Source organism: Silurus meridionalis, chromosome 11 (assembly GCF_014805685.1).
Source record: "Silurus meridionalis isolate SWU-2019-XX chromosome 11, ASM1480568v1, whole genome shotgun sequence".
NCBI classification, from domain to species: Eukaryota; Metazoa; Chordata; class Actinopteri; order Siluriformes; family Siluridae; genus Silurus; species Silurus meridionalis.
The window spans coordinates 15,591,396-15,612,408 of NC_060894.1; the positions used below are offsets into that span (position 1 = coordinate 15,591,396).

A 21,013-nucleotide genomic window follows, 5' to 3' on the forward strand; every position below is an offset into this window, starting at 1 on the left:
CCACTGCATTTCACATTTAGTCCCAATTTGCTCTTTTAATTCTCTTCACTCTTCTGGAAAGCTGTTCCACCAGATTTTGGAGTGTGCTAATGGATAGTGGTGTTCCTCAGCCACAAGGGTATTACGAAAGTCAGGTACTGATGTAGGTGAGAAGGCCTGGGGTGCAGTCAACATTCCAATTTATCGCAAAGGTGTTTAGTAAGGATCATAGCTCTATAGCAGGCAACTCAAGATCTTCCTCTCCAAAGCATGTGAAGGAGCATATCTTCAAGGAGCTCGCTTTTTGCACAGGGGCATTGCCATGCTGGAACAGATTTGGGTTTCCAAAGATGTCCTATACATTTGAGTGCCCCCAGCTTTGTGTTAACAGTTTAGGAAAAAAACATATATAGCAGGAAAAGTGAGGTGACCCAATACTTTGGCAATATAGTGTAGCTCACTATGGAGATCGGGGGGGATAAAATAGGAGGGGTTGACGTTAGGGTCCCGCCACCTGGCCACCAGAAATCTGTCGTCCAGGTTGTAGTGTGTGGGGTTCTCTTGCTCCCGTGGCCAGTCTTAAGCCTTGACACCACACGAGTCACCACCTCGAGTACTTCCCATTTCTCATCATGTGAGGTACACCCAGAGGCGGGAAACGGGCACAGGGAAATAGTGAATTGGCGAGAGCACAAGAGTAGGGTGTGCTTGCTAGATATGATTTATATACTGGTATATATATATATATATATATATATATATATATATATATATATATATATATATATATATAATTTTTGTTTGTTTGCTTTTTAAACAGTGCATGCTGAACACACAGCACACACACAGTGTGGTCTCTGAAGACAAAGAAACCTGAAGGTGTTTCTACTTCATGCGCATTCAGATGATGTCACCCACCGAGGTTATATAAGGCAAAATCTTGGCGTGTTTGACACATGTTTTACAACCGGTCTAACAAAGAATGTTCCCATAGTGTTATGAAATGCAGCATTGAGTGTAGCTTGTGAAAGGGTACCCCTAAAAATGATTCAAAAACTGGAGATGTGAAATGTAATGACGTAATAAATTATCAAGTGCAATAAATGGACATCTGCTAAGATATGAGCAATGCTGTATCCATCTGCTGATGCTTATCCCCTGACATAAACTAGCGTACATTATTCACTGCTAACAATGATAGGGGCTTTTATATATGACTCATCAGATTAGACCATATGCTTAATAAACAGCCTACTGCATGACATAAAGGTGCTGCCAGTGGTAATACTGGTAATGCAAACTTTTGCTGAACTCCCTGAGCTCCACAGATACTGAAATAGTAAGTATATACATTGGTAAGAATGAGGGTGGGATCAAAACTTACATAAAGCCCAGTATTGTTAAACTTCAACTGCTAAACTTCAACACACATAATCTTGATCAATATTTACTAATGCACCTTTAATTAAACAAGCTGTTCATTTTATTATTATTTTTTTTTATTTTCCTCCCCCCTTTATTTCTTTATTTTTCCTCCCTCCCCTACAATTTTTTCAACAATCCCCCCTACCCAACCACAAAAAAAAAAAAAAAAAACCCACCTCACAAAATCACAAAGTTAAGACATAAACAATGAGGAAATACTGAACAACATTGTTGGCCCATTGCACCTTGCATCTGTCAACATTACCTGTTACAATACGCACAAGCCTTACAACTCAATTTGGGGGAAATGCTACACCCTTTCCAAAATATGAGATCATTGGAGTCCATACTAAATAGAAAAGTTTGGTGGATCCTCTAAGATGAGTGTTTAATTTTTTCCAACTCCAAAAATAGCATCAGATCTTTAAGCCAGAGTGAGACTAAAGGTGGTTTATTTGATTTCCAATCGAGTAATATTCTTCCCAGAAGACACGCAAAAGCACAAGCATCTTGACATTTCCTGGGCATGACCGTACCTTGCTCAGGTACTCCAAAAATTGCCATTTCAAAACAAGGCTTAATATCCCTAATATATGCCTCAGACAGGATTTTAAATATAGTTGTCCAGTAATCAAACAGTCTGGGGCAAGTCCAAAACATATGAGCCAAATCTGCCCCAGCAGAGCAACAATGCTCACACGCGTCATTTACATTGGTGTAAATCTTGGACAGCTTAACCTTGCTGTAGTAGAGTCTATGGAGGACCTTGAACTGAATCAAGCCTAAACGAGTGCAGGAGGTCGCCCTATTCACCCTGAATAATGCATTTTTCCAGGTTTCCTCTGATATGTCAACTCCTAAATCTCTTGTCCATTCCGCATGGATTTTGTTCAAATCTATATTTTTTATTGACATTAAAGTGTTATAAACATTAGAAATTACTCCCTTCAAGTGTATTGAAATATTTAAAACTGCATCCATTCCCGCACTAGAAGGAGCGGAGGGATATGTGGGACAGTGGTTTTGGATTAGATGACGAACTTGAAAATATCTAAACAAGTGTGATCTTGGCAGACTGTATTTTGAAGAGAGAGCTGAGAATGAGGCAAAAACATTATCTATAAAAAGATCACTAAATCTGACAAGACCCGACTGTTGCCACTGACTGAAAACTGAGTCCAGTTGACCTGGAAGGAATAGGTGGTTCTTGCATATAGGGCCGGCTATGGAGAAGTCTCTAAAACCAAAACACTGCCTGAATTGAAACCAGATCCTGAGGGTATTAGCTACAACTGGGCATTGCATGTATGATGAAATACAAAGGGGCATTTTGGATAAAGCTAAAGCAGGGAGGGATGAAGAGGTACAAGAATACGCTTCTGAAATGCACCACACATCATTGGGGTTATGAAGCCAATAGAGTACTTTTGAAATATTTGCAGCCCAATAATAGTATCTGAAATTAGGTAGTGCTAATCCCCCTTGAATTTTTTGTCTATGGAGAAATTCCTTCCGAATCCTAGGTGTTTTCCCACCCCATATAAATGACGAGATTAGGCTGTCTAAGTTCTGAAAAAAGGATTTGGGTAAAAAGACTAGGACACATTGAAACAAGTATAAGAGCCTCGGTAAAACGTTCATTTTTACACAATTAATTCTTCCTGCAAGGGGAAGAAACAGCAGGTTTCATTTTTTTGAGATCAAGTTTTAACTTGTCAATTAAAGAAGCAAAGTTTTCTTTGTAAAGATTAGGAAAACCCTGTGAAATATTTATCCCTAGGTATTTAAAACCTGATACAGACAATTAAAACAGAATATCATTCCCTGAAATTTGGAGGCCCCTACTGTTTACGGGAAAACAAACACTTTTTGAGAAATTTAATCTATAACCTGAGAATTCTCCAAATTGATTAAAAATCTTAACTACTTGTGGAATACCTACAATTGGGTCCGAAAGGTACAACAACATATCATCAGCAAAAAAAGACACCCTATGTTCTATGTTTCTACTGCTAATGCCGGTAAAATGTTTTGAGCATCTTAACGCTGTGGATAGGGGTTCGATGGCTAATGTAAAAAGTAAAGGGCTAAGAGGGCACCCTTGTCTTGTACCCCTTGATAGAGGAAAAGACTTTGAACGTACCCCATTTGTAATTATCGACGCCACAGGAGAGAAGTATAATAACTTATCCAGTGAGAGAAAATATGTTCCAAAGCCGAATCTTTCCAGCACCGAGAATAAATACTTCCACTTAAACCTTTCAAACGCTTTTTCGGCGTCTAGTGAAATAACAACCTGAGCAAGTTCAGATGAGTGGATTACCCCCAGCAGTCTCCGAATATTACTAAAAGAATGACAACCTCTGACAAAACCCGTTTGGTCACTTGAAATTAAATTCCCTATTACTGTATCTAAAGGCAAGGCAAGGATTTTTGACAAGATCTTAGTATCAGCGTTAAGGAGTGATATTGGCCTGTAAGAATTACATTTTAGGGGATCTTTGCCAGGTTTTAACAATAGATTTATGTTCGCCTCGTTCAAAGTTTGCGGCAAGCTTCCCCTTACAAAAGAGTCCTCAAACATATCAAGGAGAATAGGGGCTAATTTAGTTGCAATTTTTTTGTAAAAATCTATTGGGAAGCCATCTGGGCCAGGGTTTTTTTTGTTTTGCATTAATGTAATAGCATTTAGAATTTCCTCAATTTGTACATTTCCCTCCAAATAGGTTTTCTGCACTGAATCAAGAGTGGGTATATCTATACTGTCCAAAAATTCCAGCATTCCAGAGTTTAATGTTGGGCTTTCAGACGCATATAAATCTAAAAAGTAGTTCCTAAAGGTTGTATTAATTTCAATGGGATTAACGATTAAATCATCACCGTTTTAAATTTGAGGTATAATTTGAGAGGCAGCTTTAGATTTTAATTGGTAGGCTAAAAGTCGACCTGCCTTTTCCCCATGTTCATATATATATATATATATATATATATATATATATATATATATATATATATATATATATATATATATATATATATACCCTCTAGCACGTAATAAGCACCATTCAGTTTTATTTGTTGAGAGCAGGTTATATTGAACTTGAAGGCTCAACCTTTCCTTATAAAGTTCTGGTGAGGGGGACACAGAATAGAGGCAATCCAGTCTTCTAATAGAGTCATTTAAATTGTCCAATTTTAGTTTACGCTTTTTATTAAGGGTTGAAGTATATGAGATTATTTCTCCCCTCATGACTACTTTAAGTGTTTCCCACAATGTAGATGCTGATATAGATTCTGATCTGTTATGTAGTAAGAAGTTATCTATGGCCGTAGTTACGAATGTACAGAATTTAGGGTCTGATAACAAGGACGTATTCAGTCTCCAAAGAGGCCACTCATTGTACCTCAGATTGCAAATGAGATCTAATTGCACAGGAGCATGATCTGATTCCACAAGAGGTAAATAATCGATTTGTTTAACAGAAGGAAGGAGAGCTTTATTTATAAAGAAGTAATCGATTCTTGAATAGGAGCGGTGTACTTGCGAGAAATAGGAGTATGCTTTACTGCGTGGGAACAGAAATCGCCAAGGATTAACGGCTCCCACTTGATCAAAGAATGTGGATAAGGCTTGGGCCATCTTAGAATGGGATAATGACCTGGGGTTAGAATGATCGAGGGGTGGACCTATAACAGTATTCATATCACCACCAAATATCATAAGATGGAAGTTAAGATCTGGCAGAATAGAAACAAGCTTATTAATAAAACTCACATCATCCCAGTTGGGGGCATATATGTTAACTAATAAGACAGGAACATGATACAAACTCCCATAGACTATAACATATCTACCCTGGGGATCCGTAATAAAAGCAGAGACCGTAAATTGAATGTTTCTGTGTATCAAAATGGCAGTGCCCCGTGCTTTAGAGTCAAAATTAGAGTGAAAAATCTGTCCCACCCATGATTTCCTGAGTCTAAACTGGTCGTTAATACGTAGGTGGGTTTCCTGTAGAAATATTATTTCAGATTTTAATTTTCTTAAATATGCCAAAATCTTGCCCCTTTTGGTTGGGCCATTTAGGCCTTTTACATTCCAGCTAACAAATCTAACTTTTGACCCCCCAGGAAATTTAGCTAAATCGGCCTTATTAGCCATGTGCAAATATAAATTTAAACATTCAAAAACAGCACTCAGCAATACAAGTTTCCTCACCGTTAAGAACTTCTGAAGACATAACATAAAACAAAACTTCTTAAAATAAACGAAACGCAAAACCAAACCTCCCATAATACTCCCTATGCTTGTTCCCACCTACGTATACAGCCTCAGTGACACTATTAAATACTACATTGTATTTAATATCATGTCGCCTGGCCCAGTGCAGTGCCCTCTCCTTTTCCTGAAATCGGTGGAAGCAGACAATGAATGGTCTTGGAGATTGTCCTGCACCAGGTTTGGGGCGAAGCGCGCGATGTGCACGCTCAAGTTCAGGAGGACAAACACGCTCTACATAGTTTCTTTAATCAACCCTGATACGAATCTAAGGGGGTCTTTTCCATCTTCACTGCCTTAATCGTCGCTTCCGCTGCGACCAACCTTTCAAAGTTTTCACCAGCTAAAACTTCAGTGGACGTGAGTCGATGCTGAAACGAGCTTACTGTCTCCCTTAACGTGTCAAGAAAGGCTTGCAACGGCTGGATTGAATCATAATTTAAACTTGCCATGTCCTCCTTTAAACTGGCCCGTTGTTTTGCCAGTTCGGAGATTAGCTGACTCATCGACAAATTGTCTGTGTTGTCTTTAACAGGTGAATCCTTGCTGTTAGCAGTTTCGTTAGACACCATGATTGCTAACTTGGCCGCTATAGTTGCACCTGATCGTGTTGCTGGTGCAGTACCTTGCTTCTGCTTCAAGTTGCTCATTTCTCCTACCGAATTAAGTGTAGATCTTATATTTTATATCGTGAAGCAATTAGATTTAAAAAAAAGAAGACGCTTTAACAGGTTTGAAAGGAGTGTGGTTGGGAGGTCCTCGTCCCTGCTGCTCTCTCTCACATCGTCAAAACCGGAAGTGGAAGCTGTTTATTTTTAATAGATTTATATATCATTTCTTTTATGGAATAGATTTTAATTATAGATTACTGCAGTGATAGACCAATAATAGAATGGATAGCACTGTCTCTATAAAGTTTTTGTACAGTGTAAATTATTTATTTGTGTCTATGATAACCATGGTCCATGATAACATTAAACTGTTTGCTCATACCCTTGTAAGTTGCATTGGAAATTGTTTAATTTTTCATTATGTTAATACATTTACATCTAAATATAACGTGTATGAAACTATTACTTTATATTACTTTGCACTTTGTTAATCATTCAAGAAACACTGTGGTCTTTTTATTTAAACCACAAATGCTGTGAAGAGCTATGTCCTGAAAATGTTGCAACAAAATTGCAAGGACCCAGGTTGTGCAGCATTTGCCATTTATTTACATTTATTTACAAAACCACTGAACAGAGATGACACTAGTAGTCTAGGTCTGCTTCTATTAAATACAATATAATAGCGTGACCCCAGTGATAAACTAGTGACTAGTCATAAATACAACATAATGCAGAGGCCAACACTGGATCCGGTTCTTATTTTATGATGGCAGTTGTTTAGTAATTGTTAGTTCTCATAGATGCATTCTTCTCTCTGAGTCTGCCTGATTGTTTGTGGATAAGATCCTGTAGTACTTCTTTTATTTGATGTGGCACCAAGCTGAGCATTTTGTGGATTTAAAACTGGGTTGATTGTAGTAGTGGAAAACGTGAAGTTCTCGTAGATTTTATTTCTGTAGACTATAGATCCATTTGCAGCAGCCCGTTTCTTACCTGCCCATTTACATAGAGACAGAAACAATTTTTGTATGTTAAAAGAAATTTCCCCAAAATGCATTAACTGCTGTAAATATGCTCTCTATTAACATCTAATTAGGAAGTGTTAAAGATTTTTGTGTTTAACCTTTATTATGGGCATTTAAACATAAGTACGATGTCAGCAATTCAAAGCAGTGGGTTTTTGGGAAATATACAAGTTCCTCTTTAAATGACCTAAGCTTTCATGTGAACTGGATAAAAAACCCAAAAACAGATTTTTGTCTATACACATTGTGTATATTGTAAATATATGAGATGACTTGATATACTAAGTTTAATAAAGGGACTTACATTTGAAGATGGCAAAACCAAGAACACAAAGAAAAAGCAGCCCTGCACATGTACTGATAACTGCAATGATAATCCATTGTTTCTTGAATTTTGTTGTTTTTTCTCCTTTCTTACAGCCCCCTGAAACATACAAACACACACCAACACACACAAAGATTTAATCAAAATACACTGCACTTTAAATAAAGGCAGGCAGTTCTTTGTATTGCCTTTAAAAAAATGAAAATAAAAAATTGTGAAGGAAGGCGGGTGAAGTAACAGAAGCCACTTTAAGATTTTCAGAATTCACCGAGTCATTCTTGCTCTCTGATTATCTCAGATATCTTCTCTATACTGTAAAGAAAAGCTGTAATGTACTGAAAGTTGAATATTATGTCAATGTTCTTTTAAATAATTTAGCCTTTAATTATTTACTATTAAATCTCCACTAGAAACTACTGTTATTACAAGTAATACTTATAACATTATTAACCATAGCTGTAATGAAAGTAGAGATTAGGCCTGTTACAACCATGACAATGACTATACAGTTTATAGTACAGTATAATAAAATGTAGTATGAGCTAAATATTATCACTGTCTGTCTTATATAAGGCAGTTCTAACACACATCCAGTATCCAATAAATAAATGTATTAGTATGTTTACAAAATATGTATGAAAAAAATTACTTTTTGGTGACTCATGTAAACTGACCTAAAGTAGAACACAATTTATGTATGTATGATAGAAGAAGATTATAATAGTATTATAATAGTTCAAACAGCATTTAAACAGCTCTGCAATACTCAATTCAATACTTTTAACTACAGCTGATGCATATCTGCCCCCACTTTCTATTTAAAAAGGTCATAAAGAATCACTAATTGACATAAAAAATGTTTTTTGATTGATTTAATGAGACCTAAAATAGAAGACAAGCTATGTATATATCGAATATTAAAGAAAATTATAATAGTATTATAATAATTAAATTCATTCTCACAGCCCAACAATTTTCAATTTAATGTTTTTAACGTAAAGTAAATAAAAACCACCGCTTAGAGGTGTTCTTTAAACTGTTGACAAAAAAGTCTCAGAGACTGTCCGGTTCACTCCAAAGGCAGGGGCTGTTCATTTTGGAAGCAAAATGTAACATGTAATAATTATAAATCCTTCGAGAAACAAACTATTTAAAAAAAAAACAGTGGGTATCATGTGCAAAACCTCTGTACGCTGTATCCCTCACTATGGGCCTTATTCAGAGTTGGCAGCTTAAATCTAAAAGCAATGTGAATATATATACACATATGCAGATATAGACTGTGCAGCTGATTAGAAAATTAAGAGTAGTAGAAAATGTGGACAGAAGAAGAAATGATATTGTATATTACATAATTGTTTTCTATCAAATATATGATAAACGGCAGAGCTATATAAATTAAACAGGTTAATATACTGTATAAATGATGCTATGTAATGATATGGTGTACTGTGTAGTGTAACGTGCACACAGGAGGCAGAGTTTTTTATTATGTTATTAACTTTGAGTTGTTTGAATGTTTAAAACTTTTTTTGTTACTCTAATGTTATGTAACTTTCAATCAATTAAAAAATTATTCCTTAAAAACTGATAAGATAAATGAGCAGATACCAAAAATAACAATTAATACAACATAATACTAAGTGCGTCCTATTTATGTGTTAAATGTATTCATAATCCAAAACGAACAACTTTGCATCCAATGTCAGACTTTGGAACTCTACTTGGAATTCATTCTCTCATTCATGTATGTATATATGTATGATATAATATATGTTGCATATGTACACTGCTTGAACAGAAATGGTCACACTCTGTAAAAAACTGTCATTCAAGTGCCCTTTGCTTTGATAATGGCATGCATTCGCTCTGGCATTGTTTCACTAAGTTTAGGCAATGCCAAAAAATTTGTCCTAAATGCATTCATTTAATAAGGTCTTCTTCAGCACCTCCCAAAGATTCTCCTTGGGGTTAAGGTGGACTTGGTGTGGAAAGATCCATATGGAAATATTGTGCTCCAGAACCACTCTTTGACAATCCTGGCATTTGCATTTTGGAATATGATGTGATATCAGGAAAGATAAAATCCACTGATGGGAAAACCTGATCATTTAATACGTTCAGATAGTCAGCTGACCTCATATTTTGGGCACATAACGTTGCTGAATGTAGATCTGACCGATTGAATACAATGTAAATATAAAATGATTTATGTCATGTAAATATAAAATATAAAAAATTATATTCAGTACTGCTTAGTGCAAACAAGGTGTGTGTGTGTGTGTGTGTGTGTGTGTGTGTGTGTGTGTGTGTGTGTGCGCGCTTTTATGAAACATGTTTTTGAGTTGCTGGCAATAAAAAATTGCAATCGAATAGGGGTGTAACCGTACAAATTCGTGGTCACAGTACATACCTCAAATATCAACAGTTTACATTTTTAAAACAATTTTAAATAAAATGCCTGCTTGGTTACTTAATATATAAAATAATATATTTAAAAAATGGAATAAATCACATTAATGCAATACACTTTATTGTGTGTGTGTGTGTGTGTGTGTGTGTGTGTGTGTGTGTGTGTGAGACTACTAATTATATTTCGGTGCAATACAAATCGTATTTCCGGTACTGAATGAGTAGCCACAGTAATACTGCGCTAACTAGTTTCTTTTTTTTTTATACCCCTGGCATTGTTGTGTATGTTTTCAAGTTGAATATGAATAAAAAATAGAAAAAAAAAACAAGGCTCAAAGTGCAAGGCGGAGACTTAACAAACTTGAGGTCTGCCACTTAATATGTTCGTGAGGGAACTCAGTTTTAACAATGTTCCACATGTAAAAAGGATTGCATTTAGTACACATGTGTAACGATGCAAAAGCCCTGTGCCGAAAAAGTTCAGTATGAATACATGTACCGTTACACCCATATAATCAAATAATCTTTTAATAATTGTGGTAGATAAAAAAAAAAGGCTAAAAACCCATGTGTCATAGTTCTTCAGGTTGGTTTTTGGATTTCTTTACGTAGTTTGTGGTCACAATGCTACTGCGGCGAAAAATGTTATTGTACAAAAAATGGCACACTGGGTTAGCGGAAGCAAGATTTTGAGAAATCATGTGATTGAGCAAGTAATGAAGAAATATCTATTGAACAAATCTGTGAGCAAATTATTGGTCATGTGAACATTAAAAAGAACTAAAATCCAAACTGTCTTCTTTTGGTTTAATCATATATCTTAGATGATCTACCTTGATTGAAAATAAATGTCTACATTTGAGAGTAGGTAAAGGACTTACCAAAGTTGCATGGAAGTGAGATGCTGGTGACTATGACTTTATTTGAGTAATTAGCATGGCACTTGATCGTATCTCCATCTGTCCAGTTTGGCTTGCAGAGGGTCAGTGTGCTGCTTATATTGCTGGATGTATGATGGAGGTAAAGACCTGCTCGAGTCCAAGAGAAGTTCACCTGCTGTGATTTCAAACTCTGCACAGAGCAAAACAGCTCCACACAGTTGACAATAGTGGTGTTTATCCACTGCAGGGTAAGAGATGGTACTGAAAGTAGAGAGACAACACTGAAGTCAGAACATCATGGTGATATTTGCTTGTGAATTCATACATTACAGTATATTGTACAGGCTTCCTGAGATAAACATTATTATTTAACATATACATAACATAATAATATGCATGTATTTTATACATGTAAGAATGAATATACTGTACATATACACATTACAAATACTTAACAGAAAACATTTTAAAAGTCAAAGTAAATATAAAAAGAAAATTAATCATCATTACCATTAAGCCTCAGGATAGTAAATGTATCCACTGCTGGTGGTGGTATTACTCTGGTCATCACACAATTGTAAACACCAGCATCGCTATTTTCAACACCTGTTATAGCCAGTCCTTCTATATTCACTTTAAACCGGGGTTTGCAGCTATGGTCATGAATTGTATTATTTTCAATAGAAAATGTACATAAATGTAACGCTTTATCCTTTATCCACTTTGCACCAATCTTCATAGAGGTGTTAGAAATGGGAAATTGAAATGGACATGGTAGAAAGGCAGTCTCTCCATTCGACACTGTAATGTTCACTTCACCTACAGATTAAAAGAGGGAATGCATAAAGAAATTACAACTAATTTAGAACAAAACACTTACTTTAAAACTATCAGGCTTGATAAAATGACAACATTAAACAATAAGGCAATACAGCAAGATGTTATTATCGTCCTAAATCGAAACTCTTTTTTTTTTTTTTTTACCCATTGTTTATGTTCCCCCCAAAAGGCTAAATAGTTATGTGCTAGTTATGTATCATAATGCCTTGATGTATTGTACTATGAAACATCAACACAATCACATTGCATAATATTTTGTGAAAAGGCTTGATCTTTACATCCTTAAGTACAGTTTCTTACAGATAGGTAGAATTAAGAGCACAGGGAATCATTTTCTTTACTATGAAACCAAATATAGATTTAAGCTACTATTTAGAAACAATTTTAATGAACTATAGTTATATCAGTTTGAAGAAGTTTAAAATGTGTCTGTCTTTTTTTCAGCTATTGATCTAAATATAAACATGACTATGTTCATCCATCAGATGGCACCCTAAAAAGTACAAATAAAAAATAGTCAAACAATAAATGCAATAATCTATGCAATAGGTTTCTCAAAGCTGTTTTAAAAAACATTACAAATTATGCTTGTGACCAGCATAAGTATAAATTGACATCTTATTTAGTAATGTAACACTATTTTAAGAGGCATCTGTAGTTAGAGCTTTGCGATAAACAGATCATAAACTAAGCTGAAATTGAGAATAAAATATCTTACTGGTGATCACAGAAGACAAAAGTTGTAGCACTAGAAGACGGCACAGGAGTTTCCTTGATAACATGATTAACACAAAGTTTGAAACCGTTTTTCCTCGACTAGAGTGGCTGTGTGTAAAAAGGGTCTAGCTTTTTCCTACACATTCTCACACGCACACGCACACACGCACACACACACACACACACACACACACACACACACACACACACACACACACATCACAGCAAGTTCTGTCTAGATGAACTCACATTTCCATTTCACACTAGTGACGAAATAGTGACTACGCTGCACTCTACAGTTAGCAGGACTGCCTACAGATTATTATTAACATTCGGATAAAAAAAATTTATATAATAATGAGGTAAATCCTAAATAAAACCTAGAAAAATTAGATGTTTAATCTTACAATGATTTCCTTAATACTGTTTAAGGTTTGTGTGTTTAGAGCCATATTTTTTTTAATCACAGATAAACATAGTGACATTAGGGAAAGATAGTGAGATTAGGGAAATGTTTTGTCCTAACCTCTAACAGTTCTGCTTTCTGTAGAAGCTTACATAAAAACAGGTACTTTAGTATGCAGGAAATGCAAGCCACAGCACTTTGTTACAGAATTTCGTAACAGCAGCTAAAAGTAACAAAAGCAAAAACACAATGTTATTTAGAAATGTATATATATACACAATTGTGCCAGAGCCACACACACTACTGTGTAAAAGTCTGTTCTGTGGTGAAAATGGTACACCACGCATTCAGTCAGTGGTGGTCCCTGTTCTACTGATATATATATAGATGCAAATAGGTCTACACCTGACTATAATTTAATTTGAAGTATACATTACTACTACATTTGTTTAATAGTTTGATTTGAATTTATTTTTAAGTTTTAATAGCGTTCTATTGTATTTTCTGTAGTGTTTTCTCTCTGCTGTAGCAATTAAATTTTTCACCTAAGATTAATAAAAAACAACAACTAGTGAGGTGACAACTTTGTTGGTGTGGGAGGTCAAATGGCCTGACTGATTCGAGCTCGCAGGAAGGCTGTGATATAATACACACGTAAAGTCTTGATGTTGGGCTACAACAGAAAAACATTTTGTCGTTCCACTTCTTATCAGCTAGGAAAAGAATGAGGCTGCAGTAAGCATAAGCTTGATCTGATGAATTTAGATTACTGCAGAGATGCTCGGCCTAGTATTTAGTGTTTCTAATAAAGTGACCATTTGAGTAATGTTTCTCTAATTAAGAAAAAAAGATTGGTCTAATGATCCTAAGTTTGAGGAAACTAATGATCCTCTAACCTGCTTTTCAGGAAGTGGTTAACACTATGTAATTTTAGGACTGATTACATCACAGTTGCAATATGTATCACTGTATGTATGTGTAAATATATTTATATATATATATATGCAGTGGTGTGAAAAGTGATTTTTTTTTTTTTTTTTGCATGTTTGTCACACTATAATGTTTCAGATCATCAAACTAATTTAAATATTAGTAAAATACAACACGAGTGAACACACCCTGCAGTTTTTAAATGAAGGTTTTTGTTATTAAGGGAAAACAAAATCCAAAACTACATGGCCCTGTGTAAAAAAAAAAAAGGGGTTGCCCCCCCTGTTAAAACTGTGGTTTATCACACCCAAGTTCAATTTCTCTAGCCACACCCAGGCCTGATAACTGCCACACCCGTTCACAATCAAGAAATCTCTTAAATAGGACCTGCCTGACAAAGTGAAGTAGACCAAAAGATCCTCAAAAGCTAGACGTCATGCCGCGATCCAAAGAAATTCAGAAACAAATGAGAAAGAAAGTAATTGAGATCTATCAGTCTGGAAAAGGTTATAAAGCCATTTCTAAAGCTTTGGGACTCCAATGAAACAGAGTGAGAGCCATTATTCACAAATGGCAAAAACATGGAACAGTGGAGAACCTTCTCAGGAGTGGGCCAGCCGACCAAAATTACCAGCACAGCGACGACTCATCCAAGAGGTCACAAAAGACCCCACAACAACATCCAAAGAACTGCAGGCCTCAGTTGCCTCAGTGAAGGTCAGTGTTCATGACTCCACCATAAGAAAGAGACTGGACAAAAATGGTCTGCATGGCAGAGTTCCAAGACATAAACCTTTGCTGAGCAGAAAACATCTTGATGATCCCCAAGACTTTTGGGAAAAAACTCTGTTAGGTTTAGGGGGCAAACACTTTTTCACACAGGGGCATGTAGTTTAAAATAAGTTTTAAATAAGAAGTAGAAAATCCTTCATTTCAAAACTGCATGTTGTGTTCACTTGTATTATCTTTGACTAATATTTAAATTAGTTTGATCTGAAACATTAAAGTGTGACAAACATGCAAAAAAATAAGTAGTAGTGGGGCACCACTGTGTGTGTATATGTGTGTGTGTGTGTGTGTGTGTGTGTGTGTGTGTGTGTGTGTGTGTGTGTGTGTATGTGTGTGTACATATAAACACTATATTTCAAAAGTATTGGGTCACCTGACCTTTCCTGATATATTTCCAAACTGTTACCACAAAGCTGGAGGCCCTCAGTTGTATAGGACTTTAGATGCACTATAATAAAATTTTGCATTCACTTGAACTTGGAAACCCAAACCTGTTCCAGCATGGCACTGCCCCTATGCACAAATGTCCTGCTATAGAGCTCTGATCTCATGATCGGAACGCTGACTGCACCCAAGGCCTCTTCACCTCACCTACATCAGTACCTGCCTTTTGTAACACCCTTGTGGCTGATGAACACAAATATCTATAAATATCCATAAGCACAGTCCAAAATCTAGTGGAACGTCTTCCCAGAATAGTGGAGGGAATTATAAGAGTTTTAAACTAAATGTGTAATACAGTGCTCAAAAATCACATACAATACTTATGAACAGGTGGCCCGATACTTTTGGATGGATGGATGGATCTACATTATGTGCATGTATATATGTATGCCTATCGAAAGTTGTCTTCTTTTGCTTCTGTCGGCTGCTCCCGTTAAGGGTCGCCACAGCGGATCATCCGTCTCCATACCCCCTTGTTTATGAAATACCAGACTTGGAAAAGTGACCGTAGCACTAGCTGTGTCAGTATCGAGAACAAGAGTTTGTGTTTAATATTATTAGTATACAGTAGGTGTGTATAATATGTATGGTATAGTCTAGTACAGTAGGTGTGTAATATGTAGTTCACTGTAATGGCTCACCATCAGAAATACGTCTGGTGTTTTTTTTTAACCTTAAATCTGTTTTACATGCTCTGTTCAGCCACAGCACCAGATAAAGCAACAATTTGAATGACACTATTCACTGTTACGATGTGTGTTAGACTACAATATTAGGTCACACGGTGTGAAGATGTCACTGATCTCATTAATGCTGAAATTTCCAGAAAGAGAAGAAAGCCCCCCATTTGAGGCTATTTATATTGTGAACACAAAATGCACTAAGTGTCTTTGTAGCCCACTCCCTTGGGTCATTGTGGAGAGCCTAATGGAAGAGAGGAAGGAATGGGAGGTAGGTGACAAGATATTAGCTACAGAATTGACTTTATTGTGCCACAATCACTTTCACTTTTGAGCCTTTTAGCATTTAACACACACACACACACACACACACACACACACACACACACACACACACACACACACACACACACACACACACACACTACTGCATGTACATCTCTCTCTCCTGAGGCTTCAGTTTTTTCACTTTTATCCTCTTGGCTGAAGGGAACACTCATTAATAGAAATGCCACATAGGTGTTTGATCCTCACCACTCACCTCCTCTGGCTTCACCCCCATTCACAAACTGGCATTCAAACACTCCCCTGTTACTAGTTTGCTTTACCAGAACAGACGATGTCTTACTTAAAAAATGTAAAACTATATGTGAAAAACATGTAATGATATTTAGAATTAGTGATAATGTAATATTTTATATTCAAATCATGTATAAAGAGTTTAACAGGAAATATGTAATTACTAATGATGCATCTACTAAAAGGACACTGCCACTGAGGAGGAAAGTGCTTACATTTCTGGAAAACATCAAAACAATATGTAGTACAAGAAATATTGTTGGATGTAGGTGAAATTGTACTTGCTATACTGCAGTAATATTCTTTTGACATATATTTCATGCCAAATATATTAAAATATCCAGCTACATTAATTGATTTACCACCTTTCTCACAGGTCGGTGTGTCTGAAGCTCTTCCACATTAATAAAAGTCCATTAGATCTTTTTCTCCTGCCATCTGGGCCTTGAAATTGAAAATAACAACAAAAAAGAAAAAGAAAAAAAAAGCCAGACAGACAGCTGTATGTCTATATGTTACTTTAATAGGTGTTAAAGGAATAACATTTGCGTCAGCAGACAGTGTTATGACGTAGGACTTGTTGAGAAGGGTAATGGCAAAGGGACCCTTTTTCTATACAAGGGTTTCAATAAGGCAAGGCTGCATTGACAACAGGGCTGTAACAAGCATGGCGTCATACAGTACGAGTGACACTAATTAGATCAAGCACACGTTGTACGAACTCATTTGAGGACACGGAAAAAGGTAACCCTTAAACAAGACTGCTTTAAAAGCCAGTGGACATACATTCTTGTACACAAAGGAATAAAGATGACCATTTGAAATGGATGCAGAATCCAGATTCTTAAGACTCAGACGATTTTGGAAAAAAGTAACAAATTAGCTTTAAACAGAGGGTTTGGCAACTATGCCGTCAAATTCCCTGTTTTTTTTTTGTTTGTTTCCTCGTCAAATATATTCGGATGTTTGATTATGGGATGATGTTTCTTTTAAATCATTTTAACAGAGAGATGATACATTAATGAGGCCATGTAGCTCTTCAAGAGCCCAAATTCGGTGTTACATTGATGACTGGAAATTGTTATAAATTGTATCGCAGTTGGGAGCAAACTCCTCCATACAAAGCGGTCACGTACAGAAAGACTGGAATTGGAATTAGAAAAATACAGGTACAAAATCCATTACATTCAAGAGACAATTCTAGCACAAAAAAAGGGTATTATATTATAAGCTTTATAACTATTATAGGAACTCGAGATTCATAGAGGCATCTTCTACAGTACTTCGAAAAAACGGGAATGACATTTAATGGCGGCATCGGGAAAAGGATCGAACCTCATTTATAAATCATGCAAGGATGTTCGAAGAAGTGCACCTTCAATCAACGCATTATTGTACATAATGCCAATTTTTCAATGCAATAATGTGTCTTCAAATACAGAGGGCTGAATAATCAGAGCACGTAATCATGAAAGGGGACGTGGCCATGGAAAAGGGGGAAAAAATTATTCAGAGGGTGACATTTTGGTTTGGGTTTAAGGTGCGAATACAGTTTTTGTAAAAGAGGCATTTTAAAAACACTTTGTACACCATGCCAACCTGCAGGTAAAGGCTGAGGAAATTCCATCAGAAATATAGAATTTATTGTGCTAACATTATGCATTTATGCATTTATTACCTGAAAACAGACTCACCGACTAGAATGAACTTTCCTGGTTTGTCCTTGCACACTATCAGATTACTTAAAAGAGACAGCGCTCCCTTGTCTTTGGCAAATGTCTGGAAAAACAAACTACCCACTTGTTAGTTATTAGCTTATACATGTATGACAAGTTGGCCGTTTATTAGCTACACTTGCAGCATGCCTAATGAACTGTCAACTTGGTGTGTATCAGGGGTGGACAAATGAATAAGCTAGATCCAAGACTGGGCTTCTAAAGTACATCCAGGACTGTTTTTACTCACTATGACCTCACAGCTCAATAGACTAGATGTCACAATCTTTTTTTTTTTTCTCAACTTTTTTTCCCCACATTCGCAAAACAAATTGTGTTTGTTCCTGGAACAAAATGTTCTTCATGTTGGTCAGGCCACATTGATGCTTTAACCATAGTGCACAATATTTTTTCGGACACTTTGGCTCTGCCCGCTGTACTATATCTAAATGCTTTTAACAATGGGATTCAGCATGTAGAAGAGAGACATACAACCTAATATGTGATAAGAAAACACCATAATGAATGTAATAGTATAACGATTATGGCCGAGGTGTCCTCTACCTGCAAAATTACCGTTCTGGGCAACCAAATCCTTCGCACTGTGTAGCACATTAGAGCTTTATTCATGTCCAGTTGGCTTAATATTTGTCCACCCCTGCTGTATGTATCCATATTTATAGCCACAAGGTTGCCAGCTTATTAGTTACACTTACGTATAAACAGCAACTCTTTTACGATTTTATAACGTACTTTCTTCCGTTATAGCAGATACATGATGGGAAGAACTTGTTTGCTGCAAACCTGGATGTGCACGAAACACTCGGGAAGACATCTCTTAGCGAAAGTTGATCTTAAACGTACATTGAGAAATTGTGTGAACTCACTGGAGCGTAAGATACTGATCAGCCCAAGTATTTCTCATTACATTATCAGTTGGAACGACTCATCCTTTTCCTCAAAGACCACCTATAAGGTTTACTTCTGAGAAGTTCATAAATAGAAATGCTTGAGATTTGCTGAAAATAAAAATAAAAAAACTCAAACGTCTAAACACCACAGGGAATATCAGTCTGTAATGCCCTGATCCAGTGGACATTACAGGGAAATATTCCTCCTACCTTGTTTGAACACCGTATCGGCGCTCGTTTGAGCCCGTTAACCCTTTATGTTCAAACACAATGAGGTTATATCCCTTGGCTCTGACTAATTGTGGAGAACAGAGGGACATTCAGACGCTCACAGGTACACACATCTCACTGTGCTCATTAGATAACAGATAAACATGGCAGCGCCGGCTGCCTCACATGTGCATTCCCAAAAAAGCAGGGACTATTTCTCTAGAAGCGGTGCATTATTTCAGTGCTCATTGGCTTATTATAATTATATATATAAATACACACACAGTATCTCACAAAGGTGAGTACACCCCTCACATTTCAGCAAACATTTTATTATATGTTCTCAAGGGACAGTACTATAGAAATGAAACTTGGATATAGTTTAGAGTAGTTAGTGTGCAGCTTGAATAGCAGTACAGACTTACAGTCCTCTGCAAATAACTCCATATAAAGCCATTATTGTCAAAATAACTGGCAACAAAAGTGAGTACACCCTAAGTGAACATGTCACTGTGTCCAAAGTGTCAATATTTAGTGTGAGCACCATTGTTATCTAGTACAGCCTTAATCCTCCAGAGCGCACAGGTTGTTGCTGGGATCCTTTTCCACGTGGCTGGTGGATGTTAGAGACATGGTGCTTCTCTACCTTCTGCTTGAGGATGCCCTACAGGTGCTCAATAGGGTTCAGGTCTGGAGACATACCTGGCCACTCCATTACCTTCACCTTCCTCTTCTTGTTGTCATTTTGGCGGTGTGTTTGGGGTTCGGCCCAGTTTCTGAAGGGAGGGCATTATTTTCTGCTTCAAAATGTCACAGTACATCTTGGAATCTATTTTTCCCTCAATGAACCGCAGCTTCCCAGTACCAGCAGCACTCCTGCAGCCCCAGTCCATGATGCTACCAGTACTGTGGCTGTAGGCTGTAGTTGACTGTAGGCAAGACAAAATTTTCTTGGTACTTCTCACCAGGGTGTCACCACACATGCTGGACACCATCTGAGCCAAACAAGTTTATCTTAGTCTCATAAGACCACCGGACATGGTACCAGTAATTTATGATCTTAGACAGGTTGTCTGCAGCAAACTGTTTGAGGGCTTTCTTATTAGCCAGCTTCAGAAGAGGTTTTATTCTTGGACGACAGCCTGCTTGTTGCAGTGTGTGGCGTACGGTCTGAGCACTGACAAGCGGACCTTCTGCTTCTGCAACCTCTAAAGCAATGCTGGCAGCACTCATGCGTCTGTTTTTTGAAGCAGCTTCTGCACCTGACACACAGTACGAGGACTCGACTTCTTTGATCGACCCTTGTAAGTCCTGTTCCCAACATACAGCTGTTATCACTTAGGGTGTACTCACTTTTGTTGCCAGCTATTTGAACATGAATGGCTGCATGTTATTTTCAGAGGACAATAAATATTTACAGCTATACAAGCTGTACATTGACTCCTCTAAAATATATTAAAATTTCATTTCTATAGTGTTGACCCTTAAGGAAAAAAAAAATATATAGTAATCCCCCGCTTTATCGCAAAATTGCATTTGCCACAAACTAATTAGTTTGGCTGATTTTCCCGGTCTCTCGCGGATAACACGACAGACCAAAAAACTTATTGTTTTTATAGAGTTTTATGTTAAAATAATGACAATTATTAATAAAAATATACTTATTCATTATAAAATGAAGTAAAATGTTTACAGTACAGTACTGTATACATATAATAGCATTTTTCGGGGTGGCATGGTTTTTGTTTATCACAGGCTTTTTTGGAACGTAACCACCGCGATAAACAGGGGATTACTGTATATAAGATTTGTATACGATTTATTGTATATGACAATAGTCTTCATTCAGTAG

At 36.7% G+C, this 21,013-nt stretch overlaps 1 protein-coding gene across 1 annotated transcript; it reads right to left on the reverse strand.

Annotated features, from left to right (window-relative positions):
* Window positions 1-6,819: 6,819 nt before the first annotated feature.
* LOC124393557 lies at window positions 6,820-19,794 on the reverse strand. Its single transcript, XM_046861469.1, has 5 exons — window positions 19,745-19,794; window positions 18,020-18,117; window positions 10,941-11,201; window positions 7,627-7,746; window positions 6,820-7,290 (listed from the first exon to the last, which is right to left on the reverse strand). The coding sequence occupies exons 1-5, from the start codon at window positions 19,792-19,794 to the stop codon at window positions 7,085-7,087; spliced, it is 735 nt and encodes a 244-aa protein (XP_046717425.1). The 3' UTR covers window positions 6,820-7,084.
* Between the last annotated feature and the right edge of the window lie 1,219 nt (window positions 19,795-21,013).